Here is a 24,620-nt window from a genome sequence, read left to right as displayed (position 1 = left end):
TTTTGTATCTTTTGTTGTTTTTCTTTTCCTTTCTTTCTATTCTTTTGCAGTGACTTTGTGAGAATACTAATGCCAATGGACCACACTCACTTTTAAAAAACATAATCCTTCTCCCCACAATATAGCAGTAACAACAAGCACCAGGACTGCTGAGGTGATTCCTGTTAACTTACCGTGGTCATCATTTCACGATATAAGTGAAGTCATTATGCTGCACACCTGTAGACAGTATTGTACGTCAACTACATCTCAGTAAAATTGGAAAAAATGTATTTAACCATACAATCCATGAAAACCATGCAAGTAAAAAGAATAAAAACCTCTTCCCTTGTCCCCCAAAGAACTAGGAGGATAGACATAGAGCAGAAGGAATTCTCACAGACTGCTGCTAGGAGGATGAACCAACAACCACTCAGGTGAATGTGATAAAGTTAGGATTTCTTACTTGACGGCCTCATAAATATTGTTGGAGGTATGTCCTGATAAGGCATCATGTAAATTTCGAATAAAATAATCTCTGTATTCTTCTGGAAGGGCCATAAATGTTCCACCCATCACGATAAATTCCACTTTATCCACACTGTGACCAAGCTGTTTTAACTGAAAGACATAAATTCGTCAGCATTAGCAAGGTATAGTCAACTACTCTTAAGTGGCTTACTGAAATTTTCTAATTTTACTTGGCAGTGTTTTTATCACTACAGTTTAAAAACGAGAAGCAAACATGTTGAGCAAATTCTACAGACTCAAGAAAATAGGCTCCAGAGTCTGAAAGAAAAATAATTACGGTTCAAATAAGAAGAAAGAGTAAGAATTTAAAATAATCAAAAGTTTGATGTCAACTTACAGAGTTAAGTGAACATTCAGAAATACAGAGGATATAAATTAGCAGCAAATATAATCACACAAGACATAATTGTATACATTGTAATAGAATGAACAAATCTTTCTTGATTATGTATTTTTTAAGACTTCACTGAATTTGTTACCAGACTGCTTCTGTTTTACGTTTTGTTTTTTTGCCCAGGAGGCACATAGAATCTTAGCTCCCTGACTGGGGCCTGAACCTGTCCGCCAGCACTGGAGGCAGAGTCCTAACCACTGCACCACCAGGGGAGCCCCCCAGTATGTATTTTATGCAAGACCTTGGGGTCAGCATTGAGGACGAAGAAGCCCATAGGCAATATAACCAGGACTTGATGCAAACGAAAGAAAGGGAACACCAGATGAGAAAGCAGCACTAGGAAAGCAGTTTCACATGAAAACTTTAAAGTTTTGATTTGTGAAGATTCTGGATACAGGTGGCACCTTTTCAGCCTGGTTTCGGGGTGGGGTAGAAATCAGTCTGAAATGTAATATCTCCTCTACATGGGGACACAATGATACAGATCTTTCCAGTTTTCAACAACAAGTCAAGATTCTACTTTTTAAAAACAGGTATTTCGATTTCTTGCCAGGTGTTAGGCTTGAGAAAAACTCAGTCAAGGGGACTACAAATTATGAACTCTAATGTACTAAGTAAACAGGATATCTGCACTTAATATGAGCAAAAAGTTATCTTTTTGAATACTTATTTCTGAAAATGGAATATAGCAACTTATAAATACATACATCCTTATAGCAGGTTGGCCAAAAACTTCACTCCGGCTTTTCCATAACATCTTATGGAAAAACCCAAATGAACTTTTTGGCCAACCCAATACATATGTAAATCCTTACACAAACATAAGCGTATGTGCATGCATGTGCAACACATACAAATATATGTGTATATAGCTATCAACACTAAAAGAATACTCCAGCTGTGGTCGTTCACCAGGGGTACACAGTTAAATCTTCCTGGTAGCTTTTTCAAAATATCTTGCCTGGACCCTAAATCAGACAGCACCGCATAACTCCAGTGGCGAAACGGGGCGCGTGTTTTGACAAAGTCATTCAGGTGATTCTAGTACATTTACAGCTGGGAAAAAATCACTGCCCTCTGGTACTTTCTACATCTTCCAGAACCCATACTCCTTTTTGGTAAACAGAAACCTTTCAAGCTCTACTGACACATTTTAAATAAATTAAATACCATGGCTAAAAAAGAAATGAACACAGAGGTGACTTTCTGTTAACGTCTTACTTTCCATCTCAGTCTGTCTAGTTGCCTGACTAGATGTTACTATAAAAACTACGGACAGTGCTTGCGTTGTTGTAAAGTAGGCAAGTTTAAAATGAAGTTAATGTTCAGACTTCTCAACACACCAAGGCCACTGACATAGTACTTGTTTTTTAATCAGTCATATTAAGATATAATTTATAGATTGGGTTGGCCAAAAAGTTCGTTTGGGTTTTCCCATAAGATGTTGCAACTTTTCTGGCCAACCCCATACAATAAAATCCATTAACTTTAAGTGTACAATTAAATGAGTTTAGAGTTGTGTAACCACCACAACCACCATTATAAAGAACAATTCCATGGCTCCCACGAGCCCCTCATTCCCCTGTAGGCAATTCCCTATTCTCACCCCAGCAAAGCAGCCACTATACTTCTCACTTGGCTTATGGAAGCTAAAATGCAATCCACCCACCTACTGCCTAAGACCTTCGACACTGCCACACACTGTAAGTTTCATAACACGCATGACTTTCTACAAACTCAAAGAACTTTAGAGACTATAAAGTCCTTACAGAAAATAATATCGTCTTTATAGCAAGTGGTGTTTTTGACCCTGCTAGGAACTGCAAAACTGTCCTCTCCTTCAGATGGGATATTAAAAACTTATGAAGGAGAGAAATATTCTTTCAGTTCTTATTTCTGGTTCAACTCAAATCAAGCAACAGCACCTCCTAAGTATAAAGATCTAATGTAAAAAAAAAGTGCTTTTTAAAACCTTACCTGTTCGATCCGGTGTCTTGTCTGCAGGTAAGGGTCATACCTGGCACGGATAGCTCGCATGGAGGTTGGCTAAAAAAAGAAAAATATCCTGTCATGCCCACATTGAATTAAAAATAAGATGTAGTTTCAAAAGGGCTGTATAAAAAACTAAAATTCTCTTGGGCTCCTTCCTTCCTTCCTCAGTGTGGTCAGTTTGAAATAATGACCTGAAGATTATCTGGCTGGTCTTCATTCAATAGCAGGCAGCTCCCTGGGTCATGGTTACAGCTTTGTGTAAACGCTGATGGAATTCCCAGAGTTACCATTGTTTTGCTGCTCTAGACAGAGGTGTGCATGCATACTCAAAAAGAGTTCCTTGAGAAAATAACCTTTGAGCCAGATCATTAAATTACAACATAGGTTTTGATGGGTTAACATGAAGTCTTCACGCTGTCATAAAAAGGTCAACGGCCACCAAACAACGTCCTGGTAGAAAATGTTCCCAGCTACTGAGCCCTCGTGCGGCAGCTACTGAAGCCGCGTGCCTAGAACCCGTGCTCCACAAGAGAAGCCACGATGAAGACGGGCCCCTGTGCACTGCAGCCGAGGAAGACCGTGTGCAGCAGCAAAGACCCAGCACAGCCAAAAATAATAAATAAACAGAATAAAAAGGAAATGTTCCATGAAGACACATTGTTAAATAAGAAAGGCAAGGTCTTGACAGACTACCTGCTGTGTACAAAGTCAGGATACAGAAGATGAATTGCCTTTATATGTCTATGCTGTTAATATCTATGCTGGGTGAACAGGAAAGGGACGATACTGACTGTTCAGTGGGCTGCAGCCGAATGGGGTGGCCAGGGAAAGTGATGAGAGGAAGCCTTTTCACTGAGAGATTTCTTTTTGTATTTTTACAATTTGATCTATTAAAAAAAAAAGGAAAAAAATGAAAAACCATACATAAGAAGATAAAAAAAGTCACTTAGGTTGCTGGCTGCCGGCCTCTTCTGAAGGGGTTGACTGCTCGGAAAGCCTGCTTGGTGGCCTCCTGCTCTCGCTCTTGCCCCCGCAAGAGCCATCAAAGGCCTCTTAAAACCTGCCTAGATTATACCATTCCTCTGCTTTAAACCTGGATGGCTGCACGTGACACCGATTGGGTTGGCCAAAAAAGTTCACTCGGGGTTTTCCTTGACAGTTTACGGAAAAACCTGGACAAACTTTCTGGCCAGCCCAATATAGCCAACTTCTTGCCTTGCCTTACAACCCTCTGTGTCACTGTCTCCCAGATCTCATTCTCCCCTCACCCGCTCTGCTCCAGAGCCCTGCCGTTACTCTCACTCTGGCTCCACGTTTTATCTATTCTCTCTGCTAGGGATGCTCCTTCTTGATTTTCTTGAAAGCCTTCTTCTTGTCATTCGGGGCTCAGTTACCACGTCACCCCTCCCAGCCACCAAAGCTGAAGTCACCCTCTCCTATATCTTACTTGACTTCACTTCCCTGCTTCCCATTTCAACTGGTACCTGATATTTTTTCGTTTGTTTCACTACTGTTTTGTTGTCCAGTCACTAAGTCATGTCCAACTTTTTGTGACCCCCATGGACTGCAGCATGCCAGACTTCCCTGTCCTTCACCGTCTCCTGGAAATTGCTCCAACTCATGACCATTAAGTCGTGATGTTATCTAACCATCTCATCCCCTGCTGCCCTCTTCTTCTGCTTTCAGTCTTTCCCAGCATCATTATTATCTGCTGCTGCTGCTAAGTCGCTTCAGTCATGTCTGACTCTGTGTGACCCCATAGACAGCAGCCCACCAGGCTCCCCCATCCCTGGGATTCTCCAGGCAAGAACACTGGAGTGGGTTGCCATTTCCTTCTCCAATGCGTGAAAGTGAAGTCACTCAGTCGCGTCCGACTCTTCGCGACCCCATGGACCGCAGCCTACCAGGCTCCTCCGTCCATGGGAGTTTCTAGGCAAGAGTACTGGAGTGGGGTGCCATTGCCTTCTCCTTCATTACTATCTACCCTCCACTTATTAGAATGCAGATTCCACAAGACCTGACCTGTCTTTTCCATGGCTGCAGAGGCAGGAAAACATCCTGGTGAGGTGCACAGAATTCAAGGCCTGGCCCTGTTACATTCGGGATGTGTCTTCCAGGCCAGTTGTGAAAGCCTTCTAGGCTCCAGTTTCCTTATCCATAAAACTATGATAATAATAGTGTTTACCTTCAAAATGCCGCTGGAAGATTTAAAGTTGTAAAGCACTTAGAACAGTGTTGACATATGTTCATAATAAGCGCTTAGGTAAGTATTTCTGCAGTGACTGGAACAATATATAGAAGCACTTGGCAAATATTTCATGAATGAGTAACTTGTGCAATCAAGAAAAAAATAAGAAAGAAAAATTTTAAGAAAGCCAGTACTTGTAAAAGCATATGCTAAGTAAAGTATGACATAACACTCCTCCGGTCAGCCTCACATTACCTTACCTCATATCCAGTGTAAGACTGGGTGGAATATTCGAAATCTGAATCAGGTCCGCCAGGGCAGTACCTGCCAACACAACAAAAGGGTGAGGGTGTCAGACTCAGAACTCAGCTCCACTGTCCAGTTTGGGACCCGCAGTCTCCATAAAACCCTGCTTGAAGCAGCTTCATTTTCAAATCCTGACAGAAGATTGTACCTTTGTGCTCTCTGCAAATACTTACATTTTCTACTAATAAGTAAAAAGGTAAACATGTAAAGGAACAATATTGCAGTAGTTTTCAGAGTACTGCAGCCGCTATCATTTAATTTTTTTATTGGAGTGAAGTTGCTATATGAGGCTGTGTTAGTTTCTGCTGTCTGATGAAGCGAATCAGCTGATGTGTACACACAGCTCCTCCTCCTGGAGCCTCCCTCCCCACCCCACCCCTCCAGGTCCCCAGCGAGCACCGGGCTGAGCCCCCTGTGCTGTACAGCAGCTTCCCGCGGGCTATTTTACACGCTAGTGTACGTGTGTCAGTGCCGCTCTCTCAGCCCGCCCCACCCTCTCCTTCCTGCTGTGTCCACATGTCCACGCTCTACATCCGCATCCCTAGTCCTGCCCTGGAAATGGGCTCATCTGTATCATTTTTCTAGATTCCGTGTGACAGATGAATGGATAAGGATGATGTGGTACATCTATACACTGGAATATTACTCTGCCATAAAGAGGAGCAGAGCTGGGTCATTTGTAGAGATGTGGATGGACCGAGAATCTGACATACAGGGGAAAGCAAGTCAGAAAGAGAAAAACACATATCGTGTATCAATGCACTATCACTTTAGAAGTTTAAGCTTTTAGGGGCAGATAACAGTGCCTACATTTTCCTAGTTTGGATTGATACTCACAGTGCTCTCTTGGTAACTACACTTAGGAAAATTTTTCTCCCGACTGATCTTACTATCTAGAATCATGCATATTCTTCTAATTTTTCTAATTATCTAAGCTTAAGAAGTTTAAAGACTATTTATAAGGGTAACTTTTTGGGGATACTTTGCTGATCCAAATTCATTTTAAATTTCTGACATTTGGAATTCAGGCTTCTCATATTTCCATGTTTCATTTATCAAGTTAACAGACTATCTACTCTTTTGAGTTCTGTAACTATGTACTGTATATTGAAACAAATTAAAATCTTTATATGTTTTATTTTAAAGCACTGAAATATCCTATTAATGGCTGCTTATTTCAAAGAACTGACTTATGAATCTTTAATAGTTAAAGTTTTAAATATGACCAGCATGCACTGATCAAGGCCCTAGGACTTGGTATATCCATTAAAATGCAAACACATACACGACCTATTAAAATCATCATACTCACACACATATATTTCCTGTAAAACTGATGTGTGGACATCTGTGGGGTTTGCACATGACAGCCACAACAGCAATCTATAAAAGAAAGATTAATAAAAAAGCAACTGTGAAATAATTCACAGGAAATTCTGGAGAGTGGTTAGCTGAGAAAATGGGAGAGGGCCGCAACACAAGGGGCTTCAAAAGTGCTTGTGATGCTGTGTTTCTTAAACAAAGGCGTGGGTACCAGGGTGATCTCTTTTCAGTGTTATTAACCTTCAGATCAGATGGTACAGAATGAATCTTGGAGGAGGGGTCCCTGCTGGGGCTCCAGGGAACCACGTGTAGACGTGCACAACCTTCAGTCTCCTGACCTCTGGAGCTCACCGTTGGCAGTAAACAGACACTGAATGCACCACGATGGATCCAGGATTGGGAGAGAAGTGGACCAGAGCCCCGTGCAGATCAGGGCCTATGCAGACTGACTGCAGCCTGATTTCAGTTTGGTTCAGTCCTGTAACAGGAATTTCAGCTGTGGAGTTAGCATGCAAGGCCTCTTGAGAAAGATGTACGTTTACTGAGAAAGCATGAAGGTTTGGGTTTTTGTGTAACCTGGGTGTCCAGAGCTCAAAAGTCTGTGGCTGTTTTGAAGAATGAAGTACTATATGAAATTTTGGTTATTAAAGATATAACTTTGTAGCCTTCCTATCTGGAGAAATAAAATCCTTTAAATGAAAAAAAAAAAAAAAAAAAGTGCCACACTCAATATGTCAGCAAATTTGAAAAACTGAGCAGTAGCCACAGGACTGGAAAAGGTCAGTTTTCATTCCAATCCCAAAGAAGGGCAATGCCAAAGAATGCTCAAACTACTGCACAGCTGCACTCATCTCACATGCTAGCAAGGTTATGTTCAAAATCCTTCAAGTTAGGCTTCAACACTACATGAACCAAGAACTTCCAGACATACAAGCAGGATTTAGAAAAGGCAGAGGACCCAGAGATCAAATTGCCAACATCCATCAGATCATAGAAAAAGCAAAGGAATTCCAGAAAAACTTCTGCTTTATTGACTATGCCAAAGCCTTTGACTGTGTAGATCACAACAAACTGTGGAAAATTCTTCAAGAGATAGGAATGCCAGACCACCTGGCCTGTCTCCTGAGAAATCTGTATGCAGGTCAAGAAGCTACAGTTAGAACCAGATATGGAACAATGGACTGATTCAAAACTGGAAAAGGAGAACGTCAAGGCTGTATATTGTCACCCTGCTTATTTAACTTCTATGCAGAGTACATCATGCAAAATGGCAAGCTGGATGAAGCTCAAGCTGGAATCAAGACTGCTGGGAGAAATATCAATAACCTCAGATATATAGCTGACACCACCCTAATGGCAGAAGGTCAAGAGGAACTAAAGAGCCTCTTGATGAGGGTGAAAGAGGAGAGTGAAAAAGCTGTCTTAAAACTCAACCTTCAGAAAACAAAGATCATGGCATCTGGTCCCATCGCTTCATGGCAAATAGATGGGAAACAATGGATCAGTGACAGACTTTACTTTCTTGGTCTCCAAAATCACCGTGAACGGTGACTGCAGCCCTGATACTAAAAGATGCTTGCTCCTTGGAAGAAAGCTATGACAAACGTAGACAGCATATAAAAAAAAAAAAAAAGATAGCATTATAGTCAAAGCTGCCGTTTTTCCAGTAGTCATGTATGCATGTGAGAGATGGACCATAAAGAAGACTGAGCGCTGAAGAATTGATGCTTTTGAACTGTGGTGTTGGAGAAGACTCTTGAGAGTCCCTTGGACTGCAAGGAGATCCAACCAGTCCATTCTAAAGGAGATCAGTCCTGGGTGTTCATTGGAAGGACTGATGCTGAAGCTGAAGCTCTAATACTTTGGCCACCTGATGCAAAGAGCTGACTCACTTGAAAAGACCCTGATGCTGGGAAAGATTGGTGGCAGAAGAAGGGGACAACAGAGGATGAGATGGTTGGATGGCATCATGGACTCCATGGACCTGAGTTTGAGTGAACTCCAGGAGATAGTGAAGAACAGTGATGCCTGTCGAGCTGCAGTACACGGGGTCACAAAGAGTTGGATGCGACTGAGCAACTGAACAACAACAATTGATGCGTCGATTGTAGGGCAACCTGGGGGAGGGGAGAGGAAGTGCAAGGGAACTCTGTACTTTCTGCTCAACCGTTCTGTAAGCCTAAAGCTCTATTAAAAAATAAAAACAAAGCACAACAGTAACAGCAGGGATAAAGCATGGAGTTTAGGATGCACAACAGATAGGGGATGACAATAAGCTGTGTGCTCTTGACATTTTTAGTAGGTTACTCTGGTGGATCTGCTGCAGCTAAGACAAAGCAGGCCTGTTATGAAACGACTCCAATAACCTCCAAAATAAGAAACAATAAAGGTCAGAACATTCCTACCCATGGTGGAAGGAATGGACAATGCATTTCACATCATTTGGAAACCAAACAGATGGGGGCACCATGAATAAGGTGGTCAAGAAGGATGAAAGAGCAAGTCTGAGCAAGCAAGCAAGTCTGGTCTTGCTATACTGAAGGGTCTACAGGCAGTCAAAGGAGAGACGTCTAACAGGCGATATGACGTGGGCATGAAGTTGGGGGAAAGGCTGGAGCTGGGAGTCAGCGTATGGCAGTGTTAAACACCAGGGGGGCCTCCCTGGCAGTCCAGTGGCGAGACTCCGCCTTCCAATGCAGGGCACGCGGGTTCAGTCCCTGGTGGGGCAGCTAAGATCCCACATGCCTCGAGGCCAAAAAACCAAAACATAAAACGGAAGCAATGTTGTAACAAATTCAATAAAGACTTTAACAATGATCCACATTAAAAAAAAAAACAAAAGACATCAATGGATGAGATCCCCAAATGAAGTGTGTACAGCGCTAAAAACAGTGGGCCTGGGACCGCAGAAGATATCCATTTTTAAAGACAAGCAGAACAAGAGTAGCTCTCAGAGAAAGAAAAGAAGGGATTCGAGGCAGGACGAGGACAGAACGGAATCGTGGAAACCAGGTGCATTTGTCAGGCCCAGAGGTTGACAAGCCTTTGCTCGCATGATGGCAAGCCCGTGCATACTGCCGAAAACTGACAATGCAAGGTTTATCCTGAGAGCACATTATTTAGGGAAGTAAATGCCAAGAAATCAGCTAAGACTTAAAAGCCATTGCCCTGGGTAGGGGAGGAGGAGGGGGAATGTAAAGAGGAGGTTTGGAACTATTCATTTTTCTGAAAGCCTTCTACGCTTCGGTACAAACCAACCAAAGAACCCCAAACACTTAAGTATAGAGAAGAGACTGGGATTGATGGTACACTCTGTGCAAAGGTTCTGGGGTTTAATTAGTCACAAGTGTGATGTGGTCCAGGAGAGACGGCTACCTGGCAGGTCATGTAAGCAGGAGAAGTGCAGTAGCCCCACCCAAGGAACAGACTGAACTTAGTTCACACGGGGAATAAAGGACTCGACTCTGGGCACCAAGTCTGAGGAGGGCCCAAATCCCACCCTGTGTCTTTCACACTCATCCTTGTTATCCTGGAGGCCTGGCCTCAACTGAGGCTCTTCATGCCTGGCTCAAACTGAGAGCATTCCAACTGGTCTCTCTGTCTCCAAGCGACTGACCCTCCATCTTTAAAGAACGTTTTATTTCTTTTCAATTTTGGCCACACTGGGTCTTCGTTGCTGCATGCAGGCTTTCTCTAGCTGCAGTGAGTGCGGGCTTCTCTTTGCGGCGGCTCCTCTCATTGTGGAGCACAGGCTCCAGGCACACGGTGTCAGCAGCTGTGGCTCCCAGGCTCTAGGCCCTGCAGTTGTGGCGCCCGGGGTTAGCTGCCCTGCGGTATGTGGGATCTTCCGGGACCAGGGACTGAACTCGTGTCCCCTGTACCGCAGGCGGATTCCCAACCACTGGGCTACCAGGGAAGACCTCCCCTACATCTTGTATCCAAATTAATTTTCTGAAAAATCTATCTGGTTCCCATCACTCCCCTTCTCAAAAATCTTTTAGTTTCCTCGTATCTGGCTTCTTTGTGGGACATCTGGGCTTCCCTGGTGGCTCAGCTGGTAAAGAATCCGCCTGCAATGCAGGAGACCTGGGTTCAATCCCTGGGTTGGGAACATCTCCTGGAGAAAGGAACAGCTACCCACTCCAGTATTCTGGCCTGGAGAATTCCATGGACTGTATAGCCCATGGGGTTGCAAAGAGTCGGACACGACTGAGCAACTTTCACTTCACTTCATTTAAGATCTTTGACAAGCAAATGCCACAGTAACACTTTACCCCGAAGTCCTGCCGCTTTCCAAAGTGAAGCCCAGCTCTGGTGAGCCTGGTACACTTGCGGTTTCCCCCCACACACACCTCTTACATCATCTGTGCCCTAATTCCTGCCCCTTGCTCCCACGACTCTGCGCTTGCTCTTCTCCGCTTACATGGGCACCACTTCTGGGTCAGTCAGGCGCTTCCTAGTTCCTTATACTGTAGGGACATCTCTGTCTTCTGGACACCCTCCTGAATGGTGTCAACTGGTTCACAGTTACCATACGTATTAATATAATGACTCTGCACTATCAGTTAACTTTTCAAAACACCCTTTATGTTATAAGCCACGAGCTTAAGGTGGCCAACAACATTTATCATCTTCTGGTAGTCACCAAGTTTCAGTCTATACTTTTAAAGACCTCCTCCCCCTCAACACCCTATGCCCCGTGAGTTCGTGCTCAGTCGCATCCAACTCTTTGTGACCCCATGGACCGTAGCCTGCCAGGCTCCTCTGTCCATGGGATTCTCCAGGCAAGAATACTGGAACGGGTTGCATGCCCTTCTCCAGGGCATCTTCCCTACCCAGGGATCAAACCCACGTCTCCTGCATTGGCAGGCGGATTCTTTATCACTGAGCCACCTGGGAAGCCCCACTTTTGAAGACACTAAAAATCAAACACCATCTTTTCCTCTAAGTGACTCTCTTCCCTGGTGCTCTCCAAGCCTCCTGCATGCATCTCCACCCCAGCACACATCACTACAGGTGGATTTTATGAATTCAAATGGCCCACCTCCACCTCACTACGTGGAGGCGGGGATCAGTGGCCCAACCGATACACAATCAATACGTGATGAATCGATCACTCACCCCACTGGCGGTTCTGATGGGTTTCGCCTTCAGCTTGGGGACCAAGACCTTCCGATACTGAGGCGGGACGGCGGCGATGATGTCCACCAGGCGGGGCTGCGCCGAGAGCCCGTATTTGGCAGCTGTCCTGGTCTTTACCCTGAACGTAGAGCATCCATCATGATCAAGGTCAAAATATTCCAAGGACAAGCTCCCAGAAGAATAACCTATGAACAATGTCACCAATGCTCGCGACTCCCATATCCCCTCACCAGATGAGCACAGTGGCTCTAACGCTTGTAACTGTCAGGGAAACAGGGGAACAAAATCCACGACTTCTTGTTCTCTGGAGTACCAGAGGAAGCCAGATGACCAGGGGACGGGACCCAGGACAGTGACACAGTCGAGGTCTCGTTCAAGGTAGGGCTCCAGCGTGAGAGGATTCGACCCCTCCCCCAGCTTCCTCAGCACACATCCGGGATGAGGTTAACCCTCTCGGGGCCTGCTCGGGACACTGTGGGATGATCAGACACGCACTTGGCCTCGACGGGCACCTCTCCCTGCTGTAACAACCAAAACTGTCTCCAGACGCTGCAAAGTCTTGGGGGTGGGTGGAGGGGTGGGAGTCGTCATGACTGGTCACAAGCCATGGTCTCAGGCCAAAAAGCAAAACAATCAAACACAAAGCTATGTAGACCCGAACAGGAAATAAAGTATTGAGTTGGCCAAAAAGTTCACTTGAGTTTTTCTGTTAGATGTTATGGAAAAACCCAAACGAACTTATTGGCCACTCCAACATATATTTTTTAAAGCATTTAAAATATTTTTCTAATATAAAATATTACCTAAAGAACAGAACAATGAACCATGTAATATACTTTAACAATTATAAAACAATCACTCTTGTAACCACATTCCAAGAAAAAGAACATGATCACCATTTCAGAAGACCCCTGTGTGCCTTCCTGACTGTAACCCTATCCGCACCCCCAAAATAACCTTTATCCCAACTAGTTTTCTTCTATAATCGTAGAAGAAAAACTGTTCCTTGTTTTCTTCTATAATTGTACCAACTTTTCTTTTCTTTGTGGCTGCTAGCCAAATCCCACAGTCACTTTAATCCATCTAGAAATACTATGAGGTGTGCAAATCGTTTAAACAAATGTTTACTGAGTTCCTAAGAGGTACAAGAGACTACCTAAGTACCTGGGACATCAGGAAGTGTAAGGCAGAGCTGTTTTGTGCTCTATGTTCGCAGACAGGCATGCACAAAAATAAGTCTGCTGATAATAAAAACATACGTAATAGAACACACACCCAACCATGAATGCTTACAGCGCTCAAGACGAACTCAGTGTGTGCTGGGGAGACATTCATGGAAAATGGGCACAGAAAAGCGTAGGCTTCACAGATGGGAAGGGAGTTTGGGGGGAGAATGGATACATGTATATGAATGGCTGAGTACCTTTGCTGTCCACCTGAAACCATCACAGCATTGTTAACTGGCTTTACTCCACCGCAAAACAATAAGTTTAAAAGTATATACATTACAACAAAAAAGAAAGTTGCTAAGAGAGTAAATCCTGGACGTTCTCATCACAAGGGAAGAAGAATTTTTTTTTCTATTTCTTTAATTTTGTATCAATATGAGAGAGAGGATGGATGTTCACTAAACTTACTGTAATCACCTCATAATGTGTAGGCTGAATCACCATACTGTGTATCTTCAACTTAAAACAGGGCTACTTATCAACTGTATCAATAAAACTGGAAGAAGAAAGTAAAAACTAAAAAGGAATGGATGAGGAAGTTGGTAGCGAACATGGAAGAGAGTTATAATGCAGACAGAGTAGGCAAACTTGTGACCTGAACTGGACCCAAGGAAAAGATTCAAAGGCGACGCCAGAGTTTCAAGCCTGAAGGTTAAACGATTCGGCGAAGGGGCCATCTGAGTACCGGCTGGTTTTGAGGAAGATGCTAACTTTAGCTTTAGGTGTGCTACATTAAAGAGGATGACAAAAATATATAAGACACAGAAACGTTCACGAGAAACAAAAGATTTGTATAATTATGGGTACAGCCGAGAAAAAAATAGGGGAAAAAAATCAGTTAAACACATGGTAGAAAAATCAATAAAATATAATGTCTCCATAGCAAAAAAGAACATTGATTTCTTTAGCCAACATTTATTAAGCACAATGTTCCAAAGAAAGGGTAAAACATATTTTTCTAGACAGGGTCTAGAGAAACGTCATACGCACAGAGACTAGACCACTGACGGCCTGGGGTGGGGGAGCAGATCACTAGAGCAGATCTATATGACAGGTACACAGTCGATAAACAGACGCAGAGAGGAGAGACCACTCTTATTTGATGATGCAGCCAAGTCCAAGCTGAACCTGACTGTGGGGAGGAAGTGGATGGACGTGTCCGGGAGGCTCTGAAGCAGGGAAGGGCTGGATGACATCAAAAGGCCCAAAGAGAGGGTCTTCCTGGGAGCCAGCCGCCACCTCCTGCATCTCAGTGGAGGTACCGGAACGAGAGGAGGAACGTGAAGAGAGACGGACAGCAGGACAGACCACGGGCTCTGCAGACAGACGGTCTGATTCCAAATCTCAGCTCTGCCAATTACCACTTATTCACTCTTGGAAAAATTACGTAACCTTCTCTATCTCGGGGGATCCATCTGTCCCGGTAAGTCCTGACCTCAGACAGTGTTTGAGAGTGTCAGCTGGGCTAATATGCCCAGTGTACCGCTAACAGTGACCTGACTACAGTATGCGCCCAAGAAATGTTAGACGCTGCTAGCAATATTAGGCTCTGAGGCAACTTTGCCATACATAATCAACAGGGCAGGGCAGAAAACTAAATTCTCAATTAAAACATGAAACATGAGATAGAACCGTAGTATTTGATAATTGCATGCATGAAAGAGATCTATTAATACTTCCCAAGAACAAGATTACCTTCTTTGGCCCTGAGGTATGTGAGATTCCAGCTCCTACACCAGGGATCAAACCCACACGCCCTGCCTTGGAAGGCCAAGTCTTAACCACTGGACCACCAGGGAACCCCTCCACTTACTTATTTAGATCGATGTCTTTCCCCTGTTCGTGAGCTTCAATTAGTTGTTTAATAACATCTCCTATGGTCAGCATCATTAGCTGAGCAGGGCTGAGGTCGCCTAGAAAGATAATATTTGACAAAGTAAAAAGTCATATTATTCAGCAAATGTTTTTGTATTTACTAGCAGTTTTCCTTCCAAAATCATTCCAATCGTGCTGAAATAATAGCTCAAGTTTACCAGACAGTGAACTTTTATTGTTTACAATTTAGCCATATATCTTATACCTTTAATTTAAAAACAAACCTGAGTTCACCTACATACGGGAAGGGTTCACTCTAGAAGCATATACAGGAAAAGCATGATAGATACAGGGAAGAGCAGAGACAAACAGGAAGGAAAAGAACCAAATTGCACAGGAAAGAACCAAAGGAGTTAAAATAGCTTCCCTTCATCTCCAGACTTTTTGATTACATTTAGTTGGTTTACTTCATCTGATTCTCAGAAGAAAGTGAGGTGGATGGAACAAGAATATTTGCCTGTCCCACAAAAATGTTAACAAGGGATGAAGTTGAAACTCAAACCCAGGTGTCCCCAGAAGCAGAATCACACAGCAGTGTAATACTATTTTGAAATACAAAGGCAGGGGTCTGTCCTCGCCTAGGGACTTTAATGCATCCCTAAGATTCAGTCTAAACAGCACTGCAACCTTCTCCTGGCAAATGAGGCCATCCTTCTCACCTAAGAGGCAACAGCAGAAGCTGACATGGCATGACCCACCCTTTGCCCACAAATACAGTTGCCTGGTTCAAGGATGGGCACCTATTCAGGTGGGGGCCAATCTGAGTTCTTTTACTCAAGGCAAAAAAAGACACCAGCCCGTTTCCAGTGGTAAAAGCTGTGAGATTTCAGCTCGGGAGCTGCTAGCAAGCACACTTCCTGCCTGCAGAGAAAGCTGGTGTCTAAAGATAGCGATGTCATCAGAGAGGGGGCAAGACGAGAAAGCCCTGGCCCTCCCATTTACTTGATCTCATTTGAGACCTCACAACAACACTGGAAGGTGGGTACTGTTTTCCCATTTCACAGATGTGAATAATTAAGGCAAGTTAAGACATCATTGTAAATGACATGGTTAAGACTCAAATTCAGGCCTTTCCCTCACAACTTACATGCTTTTTCCCACTGTGCCAAAGCACCTCTAATTTCCTGAGACACAGCTACCATAAACAATTTGAGAAAAGTCCATTTATAATAGGAGGCTAACGCTTTCTAAACTGTGTAACTCAACCCCTCAGTATTCTACAGAAGTGCCCAAGGGGCCATGTAACAGACAGGGCTGGTGGTGAGGAAGGTAAAGTGGGGGGTGGGGGCAGAGGGAAGGTCTCTTTCTCCATTTCAACCCAAGCAGCTTCACTTCCATCTGTTTATATATTGAAGTTCTGCATAAGAATGTATTTGGAGGGAAAAGGGGGCTTCAGGTGATAAAAAAATACAGGCAGACCTCATGCAGTTTGGTTACAGGCAGACCTCATGCAGTTTGGTTCCAGGCGACCACAAAAAGGGGCATACTACAATAAAGTATGTCACACGAATATTTTGGCTTCCCGGTGCACACACAAGTTACATTTACAGTGTACTATAGTCTGCTAAGTGTGCAAAAGCAATATGCCTTAAATAAATGAGAGACACAAGTTTTGGGTGGCTTCTTTTGGCACGGGTGTGCGTGTAAGACACTTCAATCCGGTCTTGACTCTTTGCGACCCCATGGACTGTAGCCCACCAAGCTACTCTGTCCATGGGATCTCCCAGGCAAGAGCAGTGGAGTGGGTTGCCACGCCCTCCTCCAGGGGATCTTCCCGCCCCAGGGATCGAACCCTCGTCTCTTATGTCTCCTAGCATTGGCAGGCAGGTTCTTTACCACTGGCGCCAGGGCACTCTAATCTACAAGGAGAGAGCAGGAATTTCCCCAAGGCTCTGCTTACCTTAGTTAACAAGTGAGGCATGGAAAAGTGCTGCCGCCTTGTGGACACGTCCCGCAATAGCAACCTTCAACCTACAGGCAGATTCTTTACCACTGAGCCACTAGCGAAACCCCAAAACTATTGCTTATGGGCACTGAATATTCATAAAGACTACGTGTGCGCTCAGCTGCCCAGCTGTATCTGACTCTTGGCGACCCCATAGACTATAGCCCGCCAAGCTTCTCTGTCTATGGGATTTCACAAACGAAAACACTGGAGTGGGTTGCCATTTCCTCCTCCACAGAATCTTCCCGACAGGAATTGAACCCAAGTCTCTTATGTCTCCTAGCATTGGCAGGCAGGTTCTTAACCACTAGCGCTACACAGCATTCTAATTAACAAGGAGATAACAGGAATTTCCCCAAGCCTCCCCGGTGGCTCTGCGATAAAGATCCCCTGAAATGCAGAAGCTGCAGTAGACCCAGGTTCGATTCCTGGGTGGGAAAGATTCTCTGAAGGAGGAAATGGCAACCCACTCCAGTATACTTGCCTGGAGAACCCTATGGATAGAGAAATCTGGCGGACTACCTTCCGTGGGGTAGCAGAGAGTCAGACACTGCTGAAGTGACTTAGCATGCATGCTGCTTACCTTAGTAACAAGAGTGAGGCATGGAAACGTGCTGCCGCCTTGTGGACATGTCCCGCAATAGCAACCTGCAACCTACAGGCAGATTCTTTACCACTGAGTCACCTGGGAAACCCCAAAACCTATTGCTTATGGGCACTCAATAGTCACAAGGTCTACGTGGGTGCTCAGTTGCTCAGCTGTATCTGACTTTTTGCGACCCCACGGACTGTACCCCGCCAGGCTCCTCTGTCCATGAGATTTCCCAGGCAAGAATACTGGAGTGGGTTGCCATTTCCTCCTCCAGGGGATGTTCCCATCCCAGGGATCGAACCCAGGTCTCCCTCATTGCAGACAGATTCTTTACTAGCTGAGCTACCATCTGAGCCTTCAGCAAATATACTCTTTTTACTGGTGTTGAGTTTTGCCTCGATGTTGAAGGCTGCCAACTGCTCAGGGTGGTGGATGCTGAAGGCTGGGGTGGCTGTGGCAATCTCTTAAAATAGGACAACACTGAAAGTCTGCTGCATCCCCTGACTCTTCCTTTCATGAACAATTTCTCTGTGCATGCAATGCTGTTGGGTGGCATTTTACCCACGGTAGAAATTCTTTCAAAACTGGAGTTGATCGCCTCAAACCCTGCTGCTGCTTTATCAAGTAAGTTTAATATTCTAAAGCTTTTATTATCATTTCAACAATCTTCACAGCATCTTCACCAGCAGCAGACTCTGTCTAAACAAACCAGTTTCTCTGCTCACCCGTAAGAGGCAACTCCTCATCCATTAAAGTTTTCTGTGACACTGAAGCAATTCAGACACATCTTCAGGCTCCACTTCTAGTTATCCTGCTGTTTCCACATCTGCAGGGACTTCCTCCACTGACGTCTTGAACCCCTCAAAGTCATCATGAGGGTTGGAAGCAACTTCTTCCAAACTCCTATTAATGTAGTTTTTTTTTTTTTTTTTTCACCTCTTCCCATGAATCACAAATGTTTTTAATGGCACCGAGAATGGTGAATCCTTTCCAGGTTTTCAGTTGACTTTGCCCATGTCCATCAGAGGAATCACAAGCTATGGATTTCTTAAATAATAAGACTTGAAAGTTGAAATGACTCCTGGATGAGACTGTGCAATGGATGCTGTGTGAGCAGGGATGAAAACGTTAATCTCCTACATCTCCACCAGAGCGCGTGGATGACTAGACACATCAACAACGAGCAGTGATACTTTAAAGGGCTCTGCTCTCAACAGCGGGCATAAAATATCAGTAAACCATGTTGTAAACAGGTGTGCTGTTTATCCACACTTTGTTCCATTTACAGAGCACAGGCAGAGAAGATGTAGTATAATTCAGAATGGTAAATAAGCATTTTGTTGCTGTTCAGTCGCCAAGTCGTATCTTACTCTATTGAAACCCCATGAACTATAGCCCACCAGGCTTGTCTGTCCATGGGATTTCCCAGGCAAGAATAGGGGAGTGGGTTGCCATTTCCTCCTCCAGGGGATCTTCCCGACTCAGGGATCAAACCCCTATCTCCTGCCTTGGCAGGTGGGTTCTTTATCACTGAGCCATCAGACCATCTGCATTGTGATTGTGAAAGTCGCTCAGTCGTGTCTGATTCTTTGTGACCCCATGGACTACATAGCTCATGGAATTCTCTAAGCCAGAATACTGGAGTGGGTAGCCTTTCCCTCCTTCAGGGGATCTTCCCAACCCAGGGGTTGAACCCAGGTGTTCTGCATTGCAGGTGGATTCTTTACCAGCTGAGCCACAAGAGAGTATCCTGCCCTCTGAAGCTCTCAAGGCAGGCACTGACCTCTCCTCTCTAGCTTTGAAAGTCTTGGTGGCATCTTCTTCCAATAGAATCCTGTTCTGTCTACACTGAAAATCTATTGTTTAGTACAGCCACCTTCATGAATTATCTTAGCTAGATCTTCTGGATAACTTGCTGCTCTGCCATGCACTTTGATGCTGTACAGATGACTTCTTTCCTTAAACTTCACAAAAGTGAGCCCTGCTAGCTTCAAACCTTTCTTCTGCAGTTTCCTTACCTCTCTCAGCCCTCACAGAATTAGAGTTAGGGCCTTGTCTTAGGTTAGGCTTGGGTTTAAGGGAATGCCATGGCTGGCTGATCCATGCAGATCCCAAAACCTTCTCCATTAGCAGCAATAAGGCTGGTTTGTTTCCTTATCATTCATGAGTTCACTAGAATATCATTTTCAAATTCCTTCAAGAACTTTCCCTTTGCATTCACGACTTGGCTGTTGAGTTAGCACTCAGTCTATCTCAGTTTTCAACAGGCCTTCCTCACTAAGCTTAATCATTTGGGGCTATTAATTTAAAGTGAAAGATGTATGACCCTGCCTTATACCTGAACCCTTGAAGGCTGTTGTAGGGGTACTAACTGGCCTAATTCAGTAGCATTTATCAGTCCTCATTGTCCAAAGGAACAGGGAGGCCCAAGGAGAGGGATGAAGATGGGGGAATGGCCAGCAGTCAGAACACATCATTTATTGATTAAGTTCGTCATCTTACGTGGCAGTTTGTGGGACCCCAAACCAATTACAATAGTAGTATCAATGATCACTGAGTACAGAGCACCATAACACACACAGAAACAGTGAAAAAGTCTGAAATACTGTGGGAATTACCAAAACACGACTGAGTTGTGAACTGAGCAAATGCTGTTGGCAATATGGCACCGACAGACTTGCTCAACACAGAGTTGCTCCAAACCTTCATTTGGTAAAAATAAACAAACAAAACACAGTATCTGTGAAGTACATTAAAGCTAAACACAGTGAAACGAGGCATACATGGAGATGAAGATTTAAAAACATTTGGACAGCTCTTCGGTGTATTGAAAATTATCTGGATAAGTAAATTAGTAAGAAAAGTCTTCATGGAGGAAATCAGAGAGATCTTTAGAGAAAGGGCAGGGTTTGGACAAGCAAAACAGAGGGCAATCCAGAAGGAACAATGTTAGGTATAGGAATTACCGATCATGTTTATATGAAAGTGTTGCCAAACTGGAATGGAGCCTTTCTGACAGGGTTGGGTAAAATCAGATCACAGGGTACACTGGCTACTCGACAAAAGATGCAATACACAGTGGAGAATTATATGTTCTTGAGTTTGGGAGTAAAAAGATCAAAGTAGTGTTTAAAGAAAATAAGTACAGATTGATCCTTGAACACTGGCTTGAACTGTGTGTGTCCACTTATATGTGTTTTTTTTTTTTCCCTCAATAAATACAGTACCTGTATTTTTCAGATCCTTAAATTAACTAAGTGTGGGGAAAAGTTTTTGTTTAATTAGCGACCACAATATGTGGAAACAAAAGAACTAGGATTTGAGTCCTAATGCTATCCAAACTGTGTGAGCTTACTGCCCCTGGGTGAGTCATTTGTCAATTTCTTTGCTTTTGAGGCAGAGATAGCAGTATTTGGATTTTCAACTGCATGGTGGTGGGGGCAGTGCCTCCAACCCCAGGGTTGTTCAAGGGTCATCTATATACAAAATACACTACAGAAAATGAGCATACAAAAAACGATTCAGAAGATGAAAGAATACACATAATCTGCATACTAAGTAAAAGGCTCTTGAAAGATAACTTTAAAAAAAAAAAACACAGAAGATTTAAAGCAGAACACTTGGATGACAGACTCAGTCCCTAGCTCCCAAATCCTACTGGCTATGTCGTAATGGGAAGATCAATGCCTTCTGAGCTCCCTGTTCCTTGTTGGCAAAATTGGGATAATACATACACATTTCACAAGACCAGTGCAAGAACCAAGTGAAATAATGTACATGTGAAAGTCTATTATTCGAATATTAGTTCTTCAGTGAAGGTGGGTTAGAGGAATGGTGGCTAGAATGAGGATAAACTACTGCAAGAGGCAATTTCTGTAGGAACCAGCAGGGCTTGGTGATAGATGAAATTAAAAGTAAAGCTGTCTGGCCTACAGATAGAGGAGCAAGTTAGAGGGAGAAGATAACTAACTAGTTAGGGGCAAGCAGTCTTTGAGCCCACAAAGCAACTGAAGGTAATTTGGATACTTGGAGTACCTGATGCCAAGAGGCATAGTAATCAAGGGCAGTTTTTTTGTTTGTTTGGGGGATTCGGAGAAACAGCCTGACCAACCAATTCGGTTCTGTTTCCTAAATATAATCTTGGGCTAGGAAAGTTACTTAATTCTTTTAATCTCAGCTTCTTCATTTGTAATCTGGAGATGATACCCACATAAGAATTATTAGCAAAGGCTCAATAAACGGTAGCTACGATTATCATAACCATCATTACTATTAGACCGACTTCTCAAATGAATTTACAGAGATAACACTACAACCTGCAAGAAAATATTTGAAATTTGACTCTATCCGGTTGAAAAACTAAAGATGAAATCGCTCCACGCTCAGGAGGTAATTAACTCCGGAGGTAATACAAATGGGAATAATTGCCTAATTACCCCACAAATCCCAAGAATAACTCGGCATTTCTCTTTCCTTTTTAAAAAACATTTAGAACTTTAAAACAATCTCAAATCAAAAAGGACGTGAAACGTGTAGTAAAACCTTAGCAAATTAAGAGTTCGAGACCGTGTTAAATCCATCGATCACGTAAATTTCTTGGAACAGAGCTTTTATCATTTATGCAAAAGACACCAAGTGATGGCCAAAAAGGAAGAATAAGGATAGGCCGGTTTAAAAAGCACAGTAGCAGGGAGAGACGAGTTCACAAACTGACCACAGGTGGTGGGGAGACTGCCAGACAGCAGATTCCCGCGGGAAAAACCGACTTCAGCATCTGATGGCCCGGGTTCGCCCCTTCCCTTCCACCACCCGTTCCCTCTCCCTGTCGCACCTTTGCGCTTCTGCCTCATCTCTCCGCTGTCGTAGCAGCCGCCACCCCAGAAAATGTAGATATCTACTCGGACCACGGGGGAAATTGACAGCCACCAAGCAACCCTGTCCTGTCGTAAAACGACGGAAACATATCGTAAAGCTGTCCCGAGAAGACCACGAGTGCAAGGGTCCGCCCCGCCTTCCTGCGGCGGCTCCCGGAGCCCCTGGAAGACGGAGCAGAGCTACTGAGGCCAGTCAGCCGGGGGTCAAAGGGCTGTAGGATGCTAGCATCCGAACGCCACCGCAGCTCTGGCATTAGAAACCTTGACCTGAGCAGTACAGCTACCGGACAGAGCTTATGGACAGAGGCTGCGCCAGGGAGCCAAAACAAGAGGGTGGATGTGGATGGTGTCTAAATAAGGTGGAGGAGCCTAGGATGCGTTAGGTCCGCGGGAATATGAGGGGGAAGAGAGTGATGACAAGCCCGCCAGTGTGGAGGAGACTAGATTTAGAGCCTGGAAGAGACCATGCAGCAGTCAAGTAACGCTGTGAGGTCCAGACTTGGCCGCCAGTTGATCACTCTGGTCTCAGGCAAATGGGACGTATCAATAACCATCATGAAAGCTTCGAAGTTTCTCCAGAAAGACGCACACACGGACAGCTTTGTAGAGTTTGGAGGCAGGATCTGGGATCATGGTTTTCTGAAACCCATCCATGATCTCCTTTATTCATAGACCAGAAATTAAGAACCCCTCTTACTGCGACAGGACTTCCCGGTGGAACATTCGTAAAAGAATCTGCCTACCAGTGCAGGAGATGTAGGAGACCCGGGTTGGATTCCTGGGTCAGGAGGATCCCCTAGAGGAAGAAATGGCTCCAGTATTCTTGCCTGGAAAATCCCATGGACAGAGGAGCCTAGCGGTCCAGTCCACAGGGAAAGAGGGGTTGCAAAGAATTGGAGGCGACCTGAGCATGCAGGCATGCACTTATTAGGACTTACCTGGTGGTCCAGTGACTAAAACTCCATACTCCCAATGCAGGGGGCTGAGGATGCCTAGTGCCTAGCTCCCAATGCCTAGTCTGGGAACTAGATCCCACATACTGCAACTAAGAGTTCATCCACTCCAGTTAAAGATCTCTCAGATAGCAACTAAAAGACCCTGCATGCTGTAGCTAAGACCTGGCACAGCCAAATAAATACATAAATTTAAAAAAGAAAGAACCCTCTTATTAATACATGAAGAAATGAATATGTGCTGTTTCCAGTTCTCTTACTTTGCACTAGAATTGAGATAACTCCAAGTCTTTGGCCTCACCATAACACTGCAACTCTCCTGGTCAGTTTTTGTGATTGTCCATCAGGACAAATTCAGTAACATGTATCTGTCCTTATTGTCATCCTAGTACCAAGTGACATACGTTAGCTACCTAGAAAGTCTTCTAGGACCCTCCAAGAAAAACTCTTAGTTTTTCTTCTAATTTTTCTCAATCTTCCTGTATATCTTCTCAAAATATAGGTATTCCACAGGGGTCGCTTCTTAAAATTGTCTCCCCCAAAGTGATCCCCAGAGTACCAAAGCTTTAAATACCATCTGTTTGTTCCCATATTTGTAGTCCAGCCCCAGCTCCTCCCCTACTTGACACTGTGTCAGATCTGTGTGTGTAATGTGTATCAGAAATGTAACATGTCTCCAAAGGAACTACACTTTTACTCCAACTCTGCCCTTTCCCCAATCTTCCTTATCTGAAGACACCATCCTCTACCTCATCACTTTTTAACCTCACACAAGAGAAAGAGAGAAGCTGGAGATTTTAAATTATAATTGAGAATGCTATATTTGAGCTAATATTTGATAATGCGGATATCTGGGGGAAAGAGGCTGTCAAATAGAGGGAACACTTAGTGTAAAGGTCCGAGGGTGAGAAGATCCTTGATGTGTTCACAGAAAGCAAAGAGGTAGCTGGCATTTGAGCAGTGAGTGAGGGGAACTGTAATAGAGGTCAGAGAGGTGATGGGGTGAGGTGGGGTGGGGGACACTGCAGCTCATGAAAGACTTTGTAGGCCAGTGCATAGGCTTTGCCTTTTACTGTCAAGTCATGTGGAGTACTATTGGAGAGCTTTTTAGCAGAAATATAATGTAATTTATAATTGAAATTACCTCTGGACTTCCCTGGTGGTCGAGTGGTTAAGAATCCTGACAATGCAGGGGACACAGTTTTGATCCCTGGTCCAGGAAGATTCAACATGCCATGGGGCAACTAAATCCATCTGCCACAACTACTGAGCCCACGTGCTCTAGAGCCCATGCTCC

The 24,620-nt window shown here is 44.1% G+C and overlaps 1 protein-coding gene across 3 annotated transcripts in view; it reads right to left on the bottom strand.

The window, feature by feature from the left end:
* ELP3 (elongator acetyltransferase complex subunit 3) overlaps window positions 1-22,436 on the bottom strand; it is a 122,656-nt gene extending 100,220 nt beyond the window's left edge. For 2 of the 3 annotated variants that reach the window (XR_011465197.1, XM_005900067.3), the window contains exons 1-7: window positions 22,328-22,436; window positions 14,898-14,997; window positions 11,835-11,973; window positions 6,703-6,773; window positions 5,345-5,408; window positions 2,882-2,950; window positions 446-600 (exon numbers count right to left, since the gene is read on the bottom strand). Coding sequence is in view for 2 of the 3 variants with exons in the window: in XM_005900067.3 (XP_005900129.1) it covers window positions 446-600; window positions 2,882-2,950; window positions 5,345-5,408; window positions 6,703-6,773; window positions 11,835-11,973; window positions 14,898-14,997; window positions 22,328-22,346 (617 nt within the window). In the remaining variant the exon portion in view is untranslated. Of the gene's footprint in view, window positions 1-445; window positions 601-2,881; window positions 2,951-5,344; window positions 5,409-6,702; window positions 6,774-11,834; window positions 11,974-14,897; window positions 14,998-17,487; window positions 17,560-22,327 lie in introns of all 3 variants that reach the window. The other variant, XM_070376001.1, reaches the window with a different exon arrangement.
* Between the last annotated feature and the right edge of the window lie 2,184 nt (window positions 22,437-24,620).

The sequence above is a fragment of the Bos mutus genome, chromosome 8 (assembly GCF_027580195.1).
Source record: "Bos mutus isolate GX-2022 chromosome 8, NWIPB_WYAK_1.1, whole genome shotgun sequence".
Lineage (NCBI taxonomy): Eukaryota > Metazoa > Chordata > Mammalia > Artiodactyla > Bovidae > Bos > Bos mutus.
The sequence above is the reverse complement of the archived record's forward strand: the minus strand, read 5'-3'. Positions and strand labels throughout refer to the sequence as shown.